At 45.4% G+C, this 16,703-nt stretch overlaps 2 protein-coding genes across 2 annotated transcripts; one reads left to right on the forward strand and one right to left on the reverse strand.

Annotated features, from left to right (window-relative positions):
* Positions 1-1,481: 1,481 nt before the first annotated feature.
* Positions 1,482-4,176, forward strand: fzd8a (frizzled class receptor 8a). Its single transcript, XM_008275892.1, has one exon. The coding sequence runs from the start codon at positions 1,849-1,851 to the stop codon at positions 3,592-3,594; it is 1,746 nt and encodes a 581-aa protein (XP_008274114.1). The 5' UTR covers positions 1,482-1,848; the 3' UTR covers positions 3,595-4,176.
* A 10,778-nt stretch (positions 4,177-14,954) lies between these two features.
* Positions 14,955-16,458, reverse strand: gjd4 (gap junction protein delta 4). The gene is made up of 2 exons (XM_008275893.1): positions 16,395-16,458; positions 14,955-16,183 (listed from the first exon to the last, which is right to left on the reverse strand). The coding sequence occupies exons 1-2, from the start codon at positions 16,456-16,458 to the stop codon at positions 14,955-14,957; spliced, it is 1,293 nt and encodes a 430-aa protein (XP_008274115.1).
* Between the last annotated feature and the right edge of the window lie 245 nt (positions 16,459-16,703).

The following is a 16,703-nucleotide window of genomic DNA, read 5'->3' on the forward strand; positions in this document are numbered from 1 at the left end:
TGCATTTTGTGTGTCACTTCACAGCATGTAGTACCATAATAACCACCTCCCTGTTACATCATCAATAACTTTTGCTATTTTTCACGTTGTTTTAACACTGTAAATGACAAAAGCTTAAAATGTATAGACATGCAAAATGTGCCAGAGGTATCATGCCATTTACACACACTGTCATGTGTCATGTTATGGTATTAAAAGCTCATGGTACGTTTTGTTTGGGAAAATGTATCCCTTAAGTATGATATTGTTCAATGAAGTGTCTCTTTTTGAAATGTAATCAAGTAGAAGTGGCTGAAAACGAGAATAAAGTACAAATATTTCATATTTGTACTCGAGTTAATGTATTTAGTTACATTCAACCACTGCAAAAGTGTTCACAGACTACTTGTGAATCCATAAAGTGAGATCAGATGACAGTCATTCCAGGCAGCTGAGTGCAGAACTGACGATACAGTAAGTTTAGTAAAAGCACTCTGCGGCGAGTCTTTGTAAAGAAGTTAGAGAAGAGAAATTGTGGGCTGAAAAGAAAAACATTTGCTACAATGAGATTACTGTCACATCACTGCTGAGATCCCCAGACAGCCGCTGTAAGCACGTTAACACTGATATGAGTTCTGTGCCACTGTCTCTGCGCGCTCCGCTGCTTGGTCTTTGCCTCGCGCAATTACGCCTCCCGCGGAGCTCTATGCAAGCGTTAAACGAAACATTAGCACCTCATTTAAAAAATAAAACAGCTTTTCACAAGGACAGACAGCTCCCTGGGTAGTCTTATCATGCGCAAATTAGCCAATTTACCAAACTGGCCTCTCTCTCGCTCTCAAACGCAGAAACAATCATTTGGAGCTGGAAGCATCTCTGCTCTGCCTGCTGTGGTACCATTGTTGTGACACTATCAAAGATTGTGTGTTAAAGAAAGCTACAAGACAGTGAAGAAGATTGTGGAAAGAGCAGAAATTGTTCCTGTTTACTGCTTTTCTTTGTGTAATGTTGTCAGAAGCTGTTGTTTTGCAACTTTTTACAAGTAATGACAGCGTTATTTCACTTTATTAAAGCCCAGAGGTGGTTGTAGGTGTTCAATAAACTCATAAAAACAAAGCCAAAAGTCTGCACGCTTATGAATATGTTCATAAAAGTGATGGTTTTGTTGTTGTTTGTATCAATGATCACATAGAAACTGTGATAAACATCCGTTTTTACGCATCATCCGCGTCTCCATCCTGGACCCTGCAGCCACAACTGACAAATCTAGCGTGATCATGAGCTATATAACAAAACATTTAAGGTAAAAAACATGATTGACAGATGGCAGCCCTGCCCCTGCCGCTCTGTGATTGGAGCAGCGGCTGCGGGGGCGTGTCCAGCCCGCCGCTGGTATATATCGGCACCGCTTCGTCTCCAAGCTGATGATTTGTATGGGAACCAGGACCGAGGTGGGACGAGCCGACTGAATGTAGTCGCTGTGTTTTGAAGAAAGAAAGGAGGCCCACATCTTTCCGTTTGTAGCGATCGGACAGCAGCACTTGGGTTGTTTTGGCTTTTTTTCTTCTTTTTGAAACAGACTGTGTGAGGATTGTGAGCGCAGCTTCCACAAGAAGCTGGATTCTCCTCTCAGCCATCTTGACTGCCGCTCGCCGCCCTGAAGGCTGTTTTCTCTCCTCCTCCTGCTCCTCCTCAGCTCAAAGTAAACACGGCTTGCACATTGCTTGCAACTCCGTGCAAGATCCCGAGAGGAGCGAGATGGGCTCGCCGCGCAACGTCTAACCGGACCGGAGGCGAAAGCAGACGGCTGAGAGGATTTATTGCTGTTTGTATCAGAGCAGAAGAGAGGGGACACGACGCGCCGGAGAGATGGACCTGTTTGGGATTTACCTGCTCCTCTCACTCGCTCTCCTTCCCCGATCCAGCTGCACCACGGCCAAGGAGATCACCTGCCAGGAGATCGCCGTGCCGCTGTGTAAGGGGATCGGCTACAACTACACCTACATGCCCAACCAGTTCAACCACGACACGCAGGACGAGGCGGGACTGGAGGTGCACCAGTTCTGGCCTCTGGTTGAGATCCAGTGTTCGCCGGACCTGAAGTTCTTCCTGTGCAGCATGTACACACCGATCTGCTTGGAGGACTACAAAAAACCTCTCCCGCCGTGCCGGAGCGTGTGTGAGAGAGCCCGGGCTGGCTGTGCGCCCCTCATGAGGCAGTACGGCTTCCCCTGGCCGGACAGGATGAAGTGTGACCTGCTGCCGGTTCAGGGCAACCCGGACACGCTGTGCATGGACTACAACAGAACCGACTCCACCACGGTCTCCCCGGTGCTCTCCAAACCCACCAACCACCCCGGTAAGGGTTACAACCCGCCTAAAAATAAGCCTGGCAGACCCGGCGCGCCTGGGAAATACAAGCCGCCCTCCGCTCCGTGTGAGCCGGGCTGCAAGTGTCTGGAGCCCATGGTGCCGGTGAACACGGACCGACACCCGCTTTACAACCGCGTCAAGACCGGACAGATCTCCAACTGCGCCATGCCGTGCCACAACCCCTACTTTACGCACGACGAGAGAGCGTTCACCGCGTTTTGGATAGGACTTTGGTCCGTGTTGTGCTTCGTGTCAACTTTTGCCACCGTCGCCACTTTTCTCATCGACATGGAGCGCTTCAAGTACCCGGAGAGACCCATCATCTTCCTGTCGGCGTGCTACATGTTTGTTTCCATCGGCTACATTGTCAGACTGATCGCCGGCCACGAGAAGGTGGCGTGTAACCGGGAGTTCGACCTGGAGCACATCCACTACGAGACCACCGGCCCTGCGCTCTGCACCGTGGTCTTCCTGCTTATTTACTTTTTCGGCATGGCCAGCTCCATCTGGTGGGTCATCCTGTCTCTGACCTGGTTCCTCGCCGCCGGGATGAAGTGGGGCAACGAGGCGATCGCCAGCTACTCGCAGTACTTCCACCTGGCCGCCTGGCTCATCCCCAGCATGAAGTCCATCGCGGTGCTGGCGCTGAGCTCCGTGGACGGAGACTCGGTGGCTGGCATCTGCTACGTGGGGAACCAGAACTTGGACAACCTGCGGGGCTTCGTCCTCGCCCCTTTGGTGATTTATTTATTCATAGGCACTATGTTCCTCCTGGCGGGATTTGTGTCGCTCTTCAGGATTCGCAGCGTCATCAAGCAAGGTGGCACCAAAACCGACAAACTGGAGAAGCTCATGATCAGAATAGGTATTTTCACCGTCCTCTACACGGTGCCAGCGACCATTATAGTCGCCTGTTACTTTTACGAGCAGCACAACAGGCAGAGCTGGGAGATTACGCACAACTGCTCCGACTGTTTATTAGAGCGGGACCGCAGGACTCCGGACTATGCAGTTTTTATGTTGAAGTACTTTATGTGCCTTCTTGTGGGCATCACGTCCGGGGTGTGGATCTGGTCTGGGAAAACTTTGGACTCTTGGAGGACTTTCTGCACCCGCTGCTGCTGGGGCAGTAAAGGCACCAGCGGCTCCATGTACAGCGACGTGAGCACCGGACTGACGTGGAGGTCGGGCACGGCCAGCTCCGTGTCTTGCCCCAAGCAGATGCCATTGTCCCAGGTTTGAATGGCAAAAAAAAAAAAAAGCAGCTTATGTGGACTGCTAATTGTTTGGGAGATAACCCATCACTCTGTCTCCAGCGATTTGCATAGTAATGAACTGCTGCTGAGGTGTCCCCTCTCCACCCACACACACCTCTGTGGGGAGAACTGCTTGAAACAAGTCATTCACACAGGTTATCTCCCTCCTCCCTCCCTCCCTCTATCTCCTGTTTATATGTATTAGAGGTACAGTCTGAGGCTTTTTACGCAAACTGGGCATTACTTGCTTCAAGGCAGAGACACAGTTTTTGGGGATTTTATTACCATTTTATCTACATAGTGCCAGATAACATTGTATAATTCAATCACATCAAAGATGGTTTAAATTAAGCCTTAATAGTGCCCAAGTATTTTACGGGTCATTCTTTTTTTTTTTTTTTGTAATTTCAAATGTATTTATATAAAAGTTCTGTAAAAACGTGTACATTTGTGTATAAAAGAAAACTTTATAAGATATTGTAAATTTGTACAAAGTGTAGATGTCTCTTTTTGTGAGAAAAGCAAATATGACCTCTATTTTGACAATAAAACATTTGATAAATCTGAAGATCTGTGCAGTGTTTTCCCATGGCAGGGACGACAGGGCTTATGTTTTTCCCCCTCCTCAGCCCGTGCAGGCATATTTTGCGGTTTCCTTGTGGTCACCGTGTCGAGGATGGCAGCGGCAATAGCAGCTTTTGAGAGTCCCAGCTAAAAAGGAAGCCCTTTTAACCATCAGAGACTGGTAATTAGAGGCAGGGGTTGAGTTGGAGCATCTCCATAATTGTTAAAGTCCTCTTCACATGCCTGCCGAAGCCTGCTTTCTTAATTTAGTAAAAGAGGGAGTGGGTGAATGGGGGTATAAATGCAGGGAACGGACCCTTTTCATCTGCAGAAACTTTGATCTTTCTTTTTTAGCAGCCTAGAATAAAGGTGGTGTGTATTAGGAGTGTCTGTCTGATGTGCCAAGGTTCCCTCTAAACGTCCCCATTTGGATGCTTTGATGGACGTCCTACAATTGAAAGAGCATTTTGGAACCCCTCGCTTTTTTTTTTGCTTTTTTTTTTCCCGGGGAGGTTTGTCAGAGCTGAAACCTGCCAGAGCCCCTGCGTCTTGTGTTTGGTTTTTACGCCGGGGCCTGAATTGAAACATCTTCTCCCTCGGCTCAAGCTGTGTCAGCGAGTGCAGGGGCCTTGACATGAATGATATTGAAATAGCAATGAAAGCCCCACAGGTGGTCTGTTCACATGATCTCACATCTTAGGGGCCCTTAATCGAGGCATTTTTTGCTACAAATGTATCTGGTTTGGTCCCAATTAACCCAATGCGCTGGCATCGGATGATACACTGTAACCCAGCGTAGACGGCCCTTTGATTTACTGGTCAATGGTGACAGTGGGCTTTGTAGTGACTGCTTTGTTCCTGCTTTATTCCTTTACACTCGCACTGTAGATGTGAAGCCCCGAAAAGCCTCTTTTCAGCGCAGTGAAGACATGCATCTGCTGGCAGAGGAAAGCAGACGTACACATCTTGCATCACTGCTGTCAGCGAGGCCATAAAGATGGAAGTCATGGCAAAAAACAAAATCTAACTTTTCATATTTTTTCTCTTCAGCTTCCACACAGATGACCAACACTTCTGAATGTTTGACTAAAGCTACCACGCATCACTTAGGGAGTTTGAAAGAAGTTCATGAAAAGTGTAAACATTGCTCTGTTCTCTGTTTGGCCTTGCAATACATGCTCAGAATCTTTTTTCTGTTTTATTTCCATCAAATAGTTGCTTTCACTCCTGCGGCTTGTTTTTTTCTGGTGTTTACCCCCAAAAACCTCAGTGTGCAGCTGCAGCTTTCTCCGCCTGCCAAGCCTCTCCGGCAAATGCCACTAATGTGCAGCCCCATCTAGTGGCGAAAGCGGCCCTGCGCCGCTCCGAGCGGTGTCAAAACTGTAAGAGTGCTGCTTCTAAAACCGGGGCTAGGTGCTTCCAGATTTATTGCCGTCCCCCGAGCAGCGCAGGCAAGAAGCAAGAAAAATGTGTGCAGTGTGTGATTCCAAGCTGAGAACAAGTTTAATCCAACACATACTGCACCTTCAAATCTAGCAAAATAAGTCAGCTTCTTTGTTATCTGACATAAGTTAAAGGAGATTTCATGCATCTGCCTCCCCTCTCAAGTGCCATTCACTGCTAAACACACACATTAAACTCTTCATCCCCAAACATGCGGCTCCACAAACCAACTGTCTGAGCATTTAAGCAGCATGTCCTGACACATAGGTTGTAATTATCAGCTATCCCCCCTCAGAATTCACCAGCCAGTTCAACAGGAGCTCCCTGAGTGGTCAGACATCCGAGCTAAATGTCTGTTTTTATTTGCACTCATCAGATCTCGCCAGGCCTCCTTCTGTGTGGCACCACCGATGATGGAGTCATACCGGTGCAGAACAGCAACCGACTTGCAAGCCGGTCAGACACACGGATCTCTCAAACGGCGCAGGAAGGCCGGCCGTGCAGCTCCTCTCCTCTGATTGAATTGTCTTGTTTCCTGATCACTCTCTGCAGCCAGGAGGAACATTCTGACTTGCTGCCCATCAAATATTAATGGCAGCGTTTGATGAAAGGCAGACAGAGGAGAGCGGAGGGGTGTTAACGCAGGTCATGCTTTTTAATACTATCGATCCCTCGGATTCACATGGGTAAAGTTTTCTTCTTTTTTTTTTTTTTTATTCGTTTAATCTCTTAATGCGGGAGAGGACGTGCTGCAGCTGCCGACGGCCTGCTGTGATCTGCATTAGTTGTTTTTGACAGACAAAATCAGGCTGCATTTATTTCTCCATTTTTTATATTTACTATAAAACTCCAAAGCAGCTACACATGCGATTACACCAATATAAAGCCGCTTGCTATCATTTCTCCTTATTTTCCAGATTCCATTTGTCGGTGGAAGACGAACAATAGCAGTAAAAGCCCAGAGTTTCCATGGGTGTATTCTTCTACGCATAAAGCATAACAGTGACCTCAAGTTTCTGTGACCCATTTAGATTAATGCTGAAGCTCGTGACCTCCAGCTCAGGCGCTTTATTCCCAGCTGGCCATTTGAGACGCCAGATGTTGGAAAATAAAGGGTCTCAGGCATTCTGAGGTCTGTCAGGCTGCGGGGTTATGGTTTCTGAGGGACGTGAGAGTCATTAAAGTTGTTGCAGTTTGGTTTGCACGTTTTAAAAAAGTGAATTTAGGAAGATGGCTTGTATTTTTTGTTGTCTTTGTGCAGGTTTTCTAAGAAACACACGGCCTGCAAGTATGTCAAGTAATGAAGGTCAAACAACAATAGCCGCAAAATGAATGTTGTGTCAGTGCTGCGGCTTTTAAGCAATAAATGCATCATTTTGGAGTTTGCGCCGGTTTAACAAAGATATCAGCGGTAATGGCCGGCTCCCCGTTGGCACAGCAACAATGCCTCTGTGGTTTAGTAGTCCTTACAGTGCACCCCTGCTGCCTCTTCCAATCCGTGGACCCCCCACCTCCACACTCACACACAGCAGGAGCAGAACACTGTGTTCCTTCAGTCCTTCACTGACTGACTGACATGTACACAAAGGGAAAACCTCTTTCATCTGAAGCGGCGAGTGTTTTCCCAGATTCGCTCGGGCTACGGGCGCGCTGGGAGAACCTCCAGCGAACACTCGGCACCAGAGAGAGGGGCCGAGGTGTCACAGTTCAGACGGTGGATGAACGCTGAGCGGAGCGGCGAGAGCGATGGTGTCAGGGCACCTGGAGATGCTCTCTGTCTGAGAGAAAGGCTATAGAAAGCTTTGCTTCTACAAGGATGTGATACAAATGGTACAAAAGCACTCCACCGGTTTACACTCCAGTAACTTTACTAGTGTCACTACGGACCGTTTGAAGCAACAAGTAACTAAAACCAAAGCAGCAGAATCAAACACACAACATTTTTAAACTATGTGCATTATTGTTGCTTGACAAAGCTGGAGCCTACGTTACCCACAATGCAACTAGACTCAAACAGGCCCCAGGAGCTTGTTCCAGAGACCTGCTAAGCTCAGTTTGTTCTGCCCAGATTGTACTCATTATTTAAGAATGACCTTCAGCAGCACTACAGAGACTTTGTGTTCAATCTGTGGATGAACCGCTTTAATACGAAAAACTTTACTGGCAGCCACATATGACACTATATTAGGAGACAGTGTCTGTTAGCATCCCCTTCATCTACATGACAAAATACAATATCTTTATATTACACTAATGTAATCCAACCAAATGAACAAAACAAAAGTGGCACACTACTACTTTAATGTTCTACATGAACGTGTTTGTGAAACACTCAAACTTTCTGAGATGCAGTACCCCGTTCTGTACACTTGAGGGAGCCATTAAAGAGATTTTCTCCTGCACATGGACCAATTAATCTAAAACACACTAAACGTTGTGGTAAACAGTGAGCGAGCACCATGTACAACACATCAGAGCTCAATAACTGTCTTCAATAGATAGAAATGAGTGGAAGTCAAAATGTAAAAACATCAGTTTCTTTAACGATAGTCTTACTTATATTATCTATTTATTCTGGGATTTGTTTTTTCTTATTCTGCTTCATGATAAATATTAAAACACATAATCATCTGTTCCTCTTAACCCTCCTGCTACCTTCAAATTTACTGACATCTTCAATCCTTGGGTTCAGTTTGGCCCCAGCAATTTAAACCTCCAGAAAACATCATCATGTGTAAAAAGCCCTTTAAATTAAACTGAACAAATTATGTCAATGGCTTATTTACAGATGTTAAACGTTGGTTAAATTGACCCAAAGATAATCGGAGGGTTAAATTAAAAGGAAAAATATATATTAAAGAAATCAAAGGTGCCACAAAACAACCCTCTGTTGTTATCAGAAGCTTCTGGCTATTCAGCTGATCTTCAACTGATCTTCTGTGTGGCTACAAACCGTCGACTGCACTGAGCTGGACCTTCATGCAGGAGGTTCAGGAGGCAGTGTGACTCCATAAACTGGTGCACGGTTTGACCGTCCAGCATTGTCAGGTCAGTTATCATCATTATTTAACTTCTCCAGCAGAGTCACCACGATGAGGAAGCAGCTCTACATTTGACCCAAACTCTCTAACAGCACCCAGTCACACATAGTTTGTAGAATACAGAGGTTTGGTTTCTCATACCTGCAGAGAAGGTCAACAAACGTCCCTCTGGTCGTCCAGGAAGTTTTCAGGGTTGAATTCACGGGGGGGAGTTTCCACCTCGTTCCTCCTCGTTCATGATCGATGGGCCCTGTGGAGAAAATGGAGCGAGCAGAGGGAGAAAGAAATGCTTCAGTCGAGTAGTAGTTTAACTGACTAGTTGTCTTATACTGTGGCTCGGAGATGAGCTCCATGTCGTGGACACTAAGCAGCCGCTGAACAGATTGTACTAAATGTTTTTTATACTTTATCAGTGGAGAAAGTTAAACTTCAGGCTTTGCAGGAAGTAAACTATGAAAAACAAGACCCACAAAACTTTCCCATGAAGATGCCAAATATGTCCATTTTTTTAAAACACCAAGGAAAAAGGTTGAAGATTTTTATAAAACTAAGAACCAAAATGGATAAAAGATAATCTGGATGTTTTCATCTGAGATGCTTCAGCAGTCAGTGAACCCCGATGTGTCCGAGAGTCAGCGTTGTTTAGTTGTGTTTCACTAAAATTCTCTCACATTTAAGTTTGCACACGTCTTATCCCAATCGCTCAGAAAGCAGTAAAGGAAGTGGTTTCAGGGATTCTGGTCTCTTTGTGCTCAGTAATCAGGCGCGTTGCAAGGTTTTTACAAGTGTGGAAAATAAAACATGACAATTAAAGCCGCCGGATGAGAAAACGTTTGACTTTGGTGACTATCTGTGGAGTAAAAAAAACGACAGAGGAGCATGTTCATAAGTCTATAAAAGGGAGTATGTGATGTGCTGGAGGCCCAATGAAAACACCCTCCGCAAAGTTCTTAAAGGCCTTCATGAAAGGTTCCGAAACGAGGGAAAGATAAACAGTTTTTGTTAAGTTCAGTTTAACGGCAGGAAAAGAGAGAACTGGGACAAGATGATGTTGGCGCTGTGGAGGAAAGTCAAGGCCTCTGGTTTGTACCTGAGACCACGACTGGAAGACAACAAGCTGTGATTGTCAACACGCTGGCCGCCGTACGCGGAGCCGCAGCGAACGCACCCACACATGGAATACCAATGCTCTTTTCCAGTGTTTCCATTGTGCGCTGCATTTCTCCCAGAATCCTTTGCTCCCACACCAAAATACCCCGAGGTCGTCCAAGTGAAGCCACGGCGCTCCTTCCAGCTGGCTCCGCCATCTGCCAAAGCCATTCCTGTAATGGGTACGGACAAGGGTTTGTGGTGCTTTGGCAGAGTTTTTTAAAGCCAAGACAAATCTGTGCCGAACTGCAGCCACACGTGACATTTACGGGACGCTGAATGCTGACGTGTACTTTCTGTGCGGATGTTTCTTGGGTTTGTGCAGCAAAAAGTTTGTCATCATAGATTCTTTCACGGCCCAGACCTCATTGATACTGGGTCTAATAAAGAGACATTGTCACAGCAGTTCTTCAGCGAAGAGACAGGCTCCTCAAGCTGTGATGAATAACTGCAAAGGAGCAACAAGTAGGGCTTTAATATTAAACTACAATATATAACATTAACCTGTCGAACCTGGTAAATATTTCATGGTGAAATATTTACACCACTACTGCAGTATATCTGTTATGGAGCCACATGTTGACCAACTCTTGCTCTCAAGAATAATTTGTTGTTCCCATTAAGCCCCAAACAATTTCATCACAATCAATCAGGAGCTTTTACAGTCGGCCAGTGTTGCTCAGGCCCTGAAGCGACGGGCTGCACCTGTAATTCACAACCTTCACGATTTAATTCAGCAACACCACACAGCCTGGAGCCACTCTGAGCTGGTTTGTGTGCAATAAACAGCTCCAGCTTAGGAATGTGTGTCTGATGGTCACTAGCAGAGCAGTTAAAGGTGACGTAAGAGTCCCACACTGTTGAAAAAAATCAGTATCATAGCAAATAAATAAAAAAACAAAAAACAAATCTGGTATCAAGGATGCCAGGAAAAACAATATGCTATAAAAATGTAAAAAATGATTTTAAAAAAGCAAATATCTGTAAAATGATGGAATTTTAACTGATTTGAATGCAGTAAAAACAATTATTGATAATTATTAATAAATAATATTTGTAAAAAATAAAAAAAAATACAGATTTTTGATGTGGACATTATATACAGTTTTGACCAGCATTTATTTATTTATTTGTTTTTTTTAAGAGTCAACATGTAAATTGATTTTTTTGTAATTTTTTAGTGATTAACCAAAAAAAAGGGCAATACTGTAAAATAAAAGTTGCATTTTTCAATTTATAATATACATAATTTTTATTTCAAACACTAGCCTGTTTTTTTTTTTTTTTTTTGTGTGATTTCACTAGTTATTATCTATCATGTCACAAAACAGGGAAAATCTTTAAAACGACAGTGGATTGTTAAAATAGATTTTAAATAAATTTTTTTTACCGTGCATGTCCAGGCTGAAGGTCTTTACTGGCAGTGGAGGACGTCCTGGAGGGAAGATCCTGGGTCTCTGATGTTAGAGATGCAGATCGAAGAAGATAACAAAGATCCAATGTAGAATAAAAGACACACACATAACAGGATGGACAGGGCAGATTTAAAGAGGCTTTGAAAGCACTGGTCCACACTGAGCCCTGGTTCTTCTGGTTCTTCTGGCTGTTCTAAATGTAAACGAGCAGCACATGTGTGAAAGGACAACACAGCTGGAAGGTTTTCATTTCAGCTGATTGCACAGACAGTGTGAAGCCCCTTTGTTCTGCTTGTCCTTCTTGAAGCTTTATTTTTTAGTTAGTTATAAAGCAGCAGTTTGGGACACATCCTGTGTGACGACATGTACGTTCTGTTTCTCTGCATTCATTTTTACCTGCAGCAGCGTGCACAAGGACAGGAGCCGTAGACATGTTCACTGTTACTGTGCAAAAATGTGCATCCTCACACTAAGGACACAGACTGATAACACATACATAGAGCCAGAACAGGACTCATATAGATCATAGTGGTTTAATTAAATTGTTCAATCCTGTCTACTTTAAATTACATGAATATACTGTTAATTTGCAACAGAAAATGTGACTTAAAAGAATTGTAAAGCTGCTTAAATTACATTTATTAACACAATTGTTCAATCAAAGTATTTGTCCTCATATTCAGACCACTGACGTTCTGAATATTTTATCAAAGCAACAAAAACGCACTTAAAGTCTGGCCTCTAGGCTCGGAGCTCATCACTCCACGGGTATGTTTACATATCATATCATATCACATCGTAGTACTGGAGGGTGATGGGGAGAAAACAGCTCCTTCCTCTCGGAGCCTACAGGTGGATGCTGGGTGGTGAAGTGGCTGAAGCAGCAGGCAGCAACGCAGGGAAGCGCCAGCGCTGACATATCAAAGGGAGAGCTGTGAAATTTCGGCAGCCTGAATACACAGTGAGATTGTACGTTTGGAAGATAACGTGAAGCATGTCAGGAGGGGTAGCTCAAGTTGCCTGCCTGGACGAGACTGCAGACTGTTTTTCCTCCAATGTTTTGCACTTCCAGGACAATAACACACACCGATTGCAGCTGAAGCAGGATTGTGGTCAGGTTTGGGGACTCTGTTTAAGGTTAGACAAAGATTTAAGTTTGTGACTGAAGAGGGTAACAGTGACTGAAGACGAAGCAGGAGGACACCACGGGGATTTGATTGGGGAAGACAGCTCATTTTTGCCAAGGGGGCCCCCTGACAAGTTAATCCTACCCTGTCTGTGACTCTGTCTTGCGAGAAAGAACTGCCCCTACCCAAAAAAATTGTCGTGGCTTATAACCATCAATGAACTTTAGTATCAGTGATAATGACATGAAATGAGCAAACTGTGCATTCAGTAGATCAAGTAAAGAGACTTCTCCTGTCAAAGCCACTTCAGAGACATTGAGGAATCCAGAAACAAACATATAACACGTCAACGTCCATCATCCCAGCAGCAGATTCAATACAGTCGTCCTCCAATGTTTTCACACCCTTCCATTAAAGAAAAGGCAAAATTCACACTCAAATAACTAGAAGGTGAATAAAGTAATAATAAATAAAAATTTGCTAAATTATAATTTAGTGAAATAAGACGTTGCTTTTGAATTGTGGTTGAAAAGAATAATTTTTAAAAAATTGTCAAATTAGAGCACTTCTAATCCAAACACCTGTCAACAGGTGCAGAAGTCTGACTGAGAGTTACAGAAAACACTTTGACTGCAGTGAGTGGCTCAAAGGGTTGTTCAACTAAATATTATGTATACTTGTTTGTTGTTGTTGTTTTTAATACTTCTGTTGAACCACAATTCAAAAGCAATGTCATGATTTTCATTATTATTTTAAATTTATTATCACTTTTGTCAGTTTCTACTTATTCCAGTGACGGCTGTTTTTTCCTTCTTTAATGGGAGGGTATGAATAAATCTGAGGACGGCAGCATTTCACATCTTGTGTCACTGGGGGGCAGCATGAGTTCACACTACAGTACTGGGTCAGTGACGGCGACAGCACAGTGGACCAAAGCGAGCAAGAACAGAAAGTATTGTGTAATGTTCCAACATCTTTAGTGTTATATTTACTAGTATAGTGTCTAGAAACAGTCACAACTGTAGAAAGAGTGAATGAATGAAACACAAATATGTAAGAGATCAAACAAGAACGATGTATTTTCACTTTAAAAAGAAATCAGCTTCACATATAACAGTGTATGAAATTGCACATTAATTCATTCAGAAGATTATTCAAATGGAATTCAGAGTACACGACACAGATCATTCAACAATCAACAACAATAGCACTTAACAATACAAGTTAAAAAATGTATTTTCCTTCATTTTAGATTAAAAGCCACTCGATCCAGACAACACAAGTGTAATTGAGAGCTGCTTTGGTAACAGTAGTTAGAAACGTATATCATCCCTGCTTTGCTCTGATGAAAACCCCCCGTGGCCACCCGTACCACGGTCAGGGTGCAGCGCTCTGTCGCTAGGTGAGATATAAGGCCGGGAGCTTTTGGTGTCATCTTCAAAAAGACCACAAGAGGATGAGATCAAGAGCTATCCCTTTACACAGAGACCAGCCTCTCAGCTATAGGGCGACAGACACCAGAGGGATGGAACTGATTTACTGCGGGAGCTTCTCTCAGAGTTAGTCCACAGGTTGTTAGAAACAAGGCTCACAGCTTATAATGGACGCAAATGAACAATGTATGACTGGCATGAGTCAGAGTGATTGGCTAACGTCTGGCCCACATTAATCTGCTTTGCTGTGGCTCTGGTTTCACCTTGATCAAAGCTCAGGGTGCAGACATCCTGAAGGGCATCAGGCAACACTTTGCAGAGTGCTGCTGCTGCTGCGCTCTATTTCTAGTGTCGGTGTATGTTAAGGTTTGTATTCCTCCTAAGCTCCACGAGGCCCTGAAATAGAGTGACAAGCTGTCTCCATAAATACAGAGCCCCTATGGGGGAGCATAATTGCTTTGTGATCCTATGTCGGCTTTAGGGGCCTTCACAGTGTCCTTCACTTCTTAGGAGGAATCCAATTCCACTGGATGAGCCTGGTATCAGCACCTTTAGCGAGATTACTGCCTTTCATTTTGGACCGACCCTCTCATTTCAAAAGGTCACATAAACACTGGAGCACAGGGCCCAAAGGCTGCCCACTCTGACCCCAGTGACCCACACACAAAGGGAAGCGCCCCGTGCTGGTGTCATGTCGATGTGGTGGGGGTGGGCAGTTTGTGTAATTAGCACAGGTCAAGGCCTGCCTTTGTTTATGGACAGTGTGCTGGGGGAGGTAAAACCAACACAGGAACAAACAGGTGGACTGCACTCTTTTAGATGTTTGTCAAGGTTGAGGTTTGCTCAAGGACACTTAAGGCTTGTCACTCCTGACTTGTTGTGCTCAGAGGCTATGTTGAAATCTTGTCACTTTGCATCGCTGGGCAACTGCTCCTCAAAGTTGATGGAGTCCGATGGCATGATAAAAAAAAAAAAAATCACAGCAAATAGGATTATGCTTCATGAGTCTAAGGTGTCTGCTGATTGCTTTGCCATTCTGGATTATCCTCAAGGAGACAGAGCAGCCTGCAGTGTAGCATGAGGTAGAAGGCATATTATCAGCCCAGCAGCATGTTGCTCCCGTATTTGCCCCATTCTTACGTTGCAAAGTAATTAAGCAACGCAGCCCTCTCAGTCACACCCACTCTGATCGTTTATCCTGCCCGTCATCATTGCTCTGTAGCTCTGTGCGGCTGCCCAACTCCACCAGCACATACTGACCCATCCTCCTGCTGCAGATCGCTGTTGCTGTGGAAGCGTTCCCGACCGGGGCTGCTGACGCCCCAGAGGGCAACCCAAGGTCCCGTCTGGGTGGAGGTGGAGGTTTGAGTCGGCTGCGTTTGCTAACACGAATGGACCTGGGTGTCCCCATGGGTTCCTGAGGACAGAGAGCCACCTCGCTGCCGTCCCTGTCTGGAAGCTCCTCTTGGGAAATGGAGTAGCCATTGTTCCCGTTGGTGTTGCCGGCTGGAGATCCCAGAGGGCGAGGCGGAGAGCAGCGCTCCAGGGACGGAGGCTCCTGACCTGAGTCCAGAGTTCCTCCTGCACAAGAGCCCTTGCTGGCTCGCCTCTTCCTGAAACTCCCTGCTTGACTAGATTGAACCTCTAGATCCTGCTGAGCCAGGGAGGAGTTTGGGTCGTTCGCCCTGGAGGCTCGTCCAGTAGAAAGAAAACAGTGCTCTTCCTCAAAGATCTTCTCCACCATCAACTTTCTCTTTTTCTTCTGCCTCACTGAGCGCTTGATGGCGCAGATGAAATCCAGCACGTTTAGGAACAAGGACAGAGCAGCCACGCCGAGCATGAAGTTGAGCATCACAGTCTTCTCGGTGGGCCTGGAGATGTAGCAGTCCACCTGGGTGGTGCAGGGAGGATTCTGGCACAGGAATCTTCTAGGGATGTAGAAACCAAACAGATAGTAGTGAGCTGCCCCGAAGCCTGCCTCCAGCAGCGTCCTGAACATCAGATGGAGAATGTAGGCTCCGGTGAAGCACCGAGCCCATCCCGGCTGCTCCGCCACCAGCGGCGTCTGGTTCACGGGCAGCTTGTTGAGCGACTCCTGATGGAGCTTGTACAGCTGAAAGGTTTTGGTGTGTCCTGAGGTGTTCGGGTCAACTGTCAGCGTGTTTGACACCTTATGGATAACGTAGATGACAAAGATGACGTAGGGGAGGCACAAGGTGACGAGCTGCACCAGCCAGAAGCGGAAGAGAGACACGGGGGAAAACAGATCGTAGCAGACGTTGGCACAGCCCGGCTGGATGGTGTTACACACAAACCTCTCCTGCTCGTCCTGGTAGAGAGGATAGCCGGCAAAGAGGAGGATCAGGATACGGAGGAAGATCATCACAATGAGCCACACCTTGCCTGCAAAAAAAAAACAATAGAATTTAATTTGTGCTGGTTTGACAATGACTCCTGATTTAGGGTGAGGATGTTGGAAATGTAGCAGATACTGAGGGACTTAAGCCTTAGAAAAACAACTGAGATTTAACAGGATTCTCAGCGACATAGAAAAGCCAACATATTTCACATAGAACTTATTTTTTATGTACTTACAGTTAATGAAGTGACTCACCCATCAAAGTGATGCTGTGATTGACAGAGATAAAGAGGACCTCCGAGGCACTAGATGCTGCCATACTTGCCGTGCTCAAGGCCCGCTTCCAGAACCTTCCAGTCCTCCAGTTCACAGGGCAAAAAAACCCTTAAGCCAACACCTCCATTCGCTTCTCATCTTTTCCTCTTTCCACCTTTACCCTTTCTGTCAGGGCTCACAGTGGCCTCCAGCAGCACAACAACCTCCAGGTGGACGGCAGGCAAACACTCCGGTTCTCGCGTAGACGGAGCTCGTAGTCGATCCCTTTAGGTTATCTCCAGTCTGATC

This window comes from Stegastes partitus, unplaced genomic scaffold (assembly GCF_000690725.1).
Source record: "Stegastes partitus isolate 25-593 unplaced genomic scaffold, Stegastes_partitus-1.0.2 Scaffold61, whole genome shotgun sequence".
NCBI lineage: Eukaryota > Metazoa > Chordata > Actinopteri > Pomacentridae > Stegastes > Stegastes partitus.

Bases quoted from the DNA above. Each gene is read 5' to 3' on its own strand.
- fzd8a (XM_008275892.1), top strand. From the start codon at position 1,849: ATGGACCTGTTTGGGATTTACCTGCTCCTCTCACTCGCTCTCCTTCCC.
- gjd4 (XM_008275893.1), bottom strand. From the start codon at position 16,458: ATGGCAGCATCTAGTGCCTCGGAGGTCCTCTTTATCTCTGTCAATCAC. The intron at 16,184-16,394 runs GTGAGTCACTTC...TTTTTTTTGCAG, and splicing joins TCACAGCATCACTTTGATGG to GCAAGGTGTGGCTCATTGTG.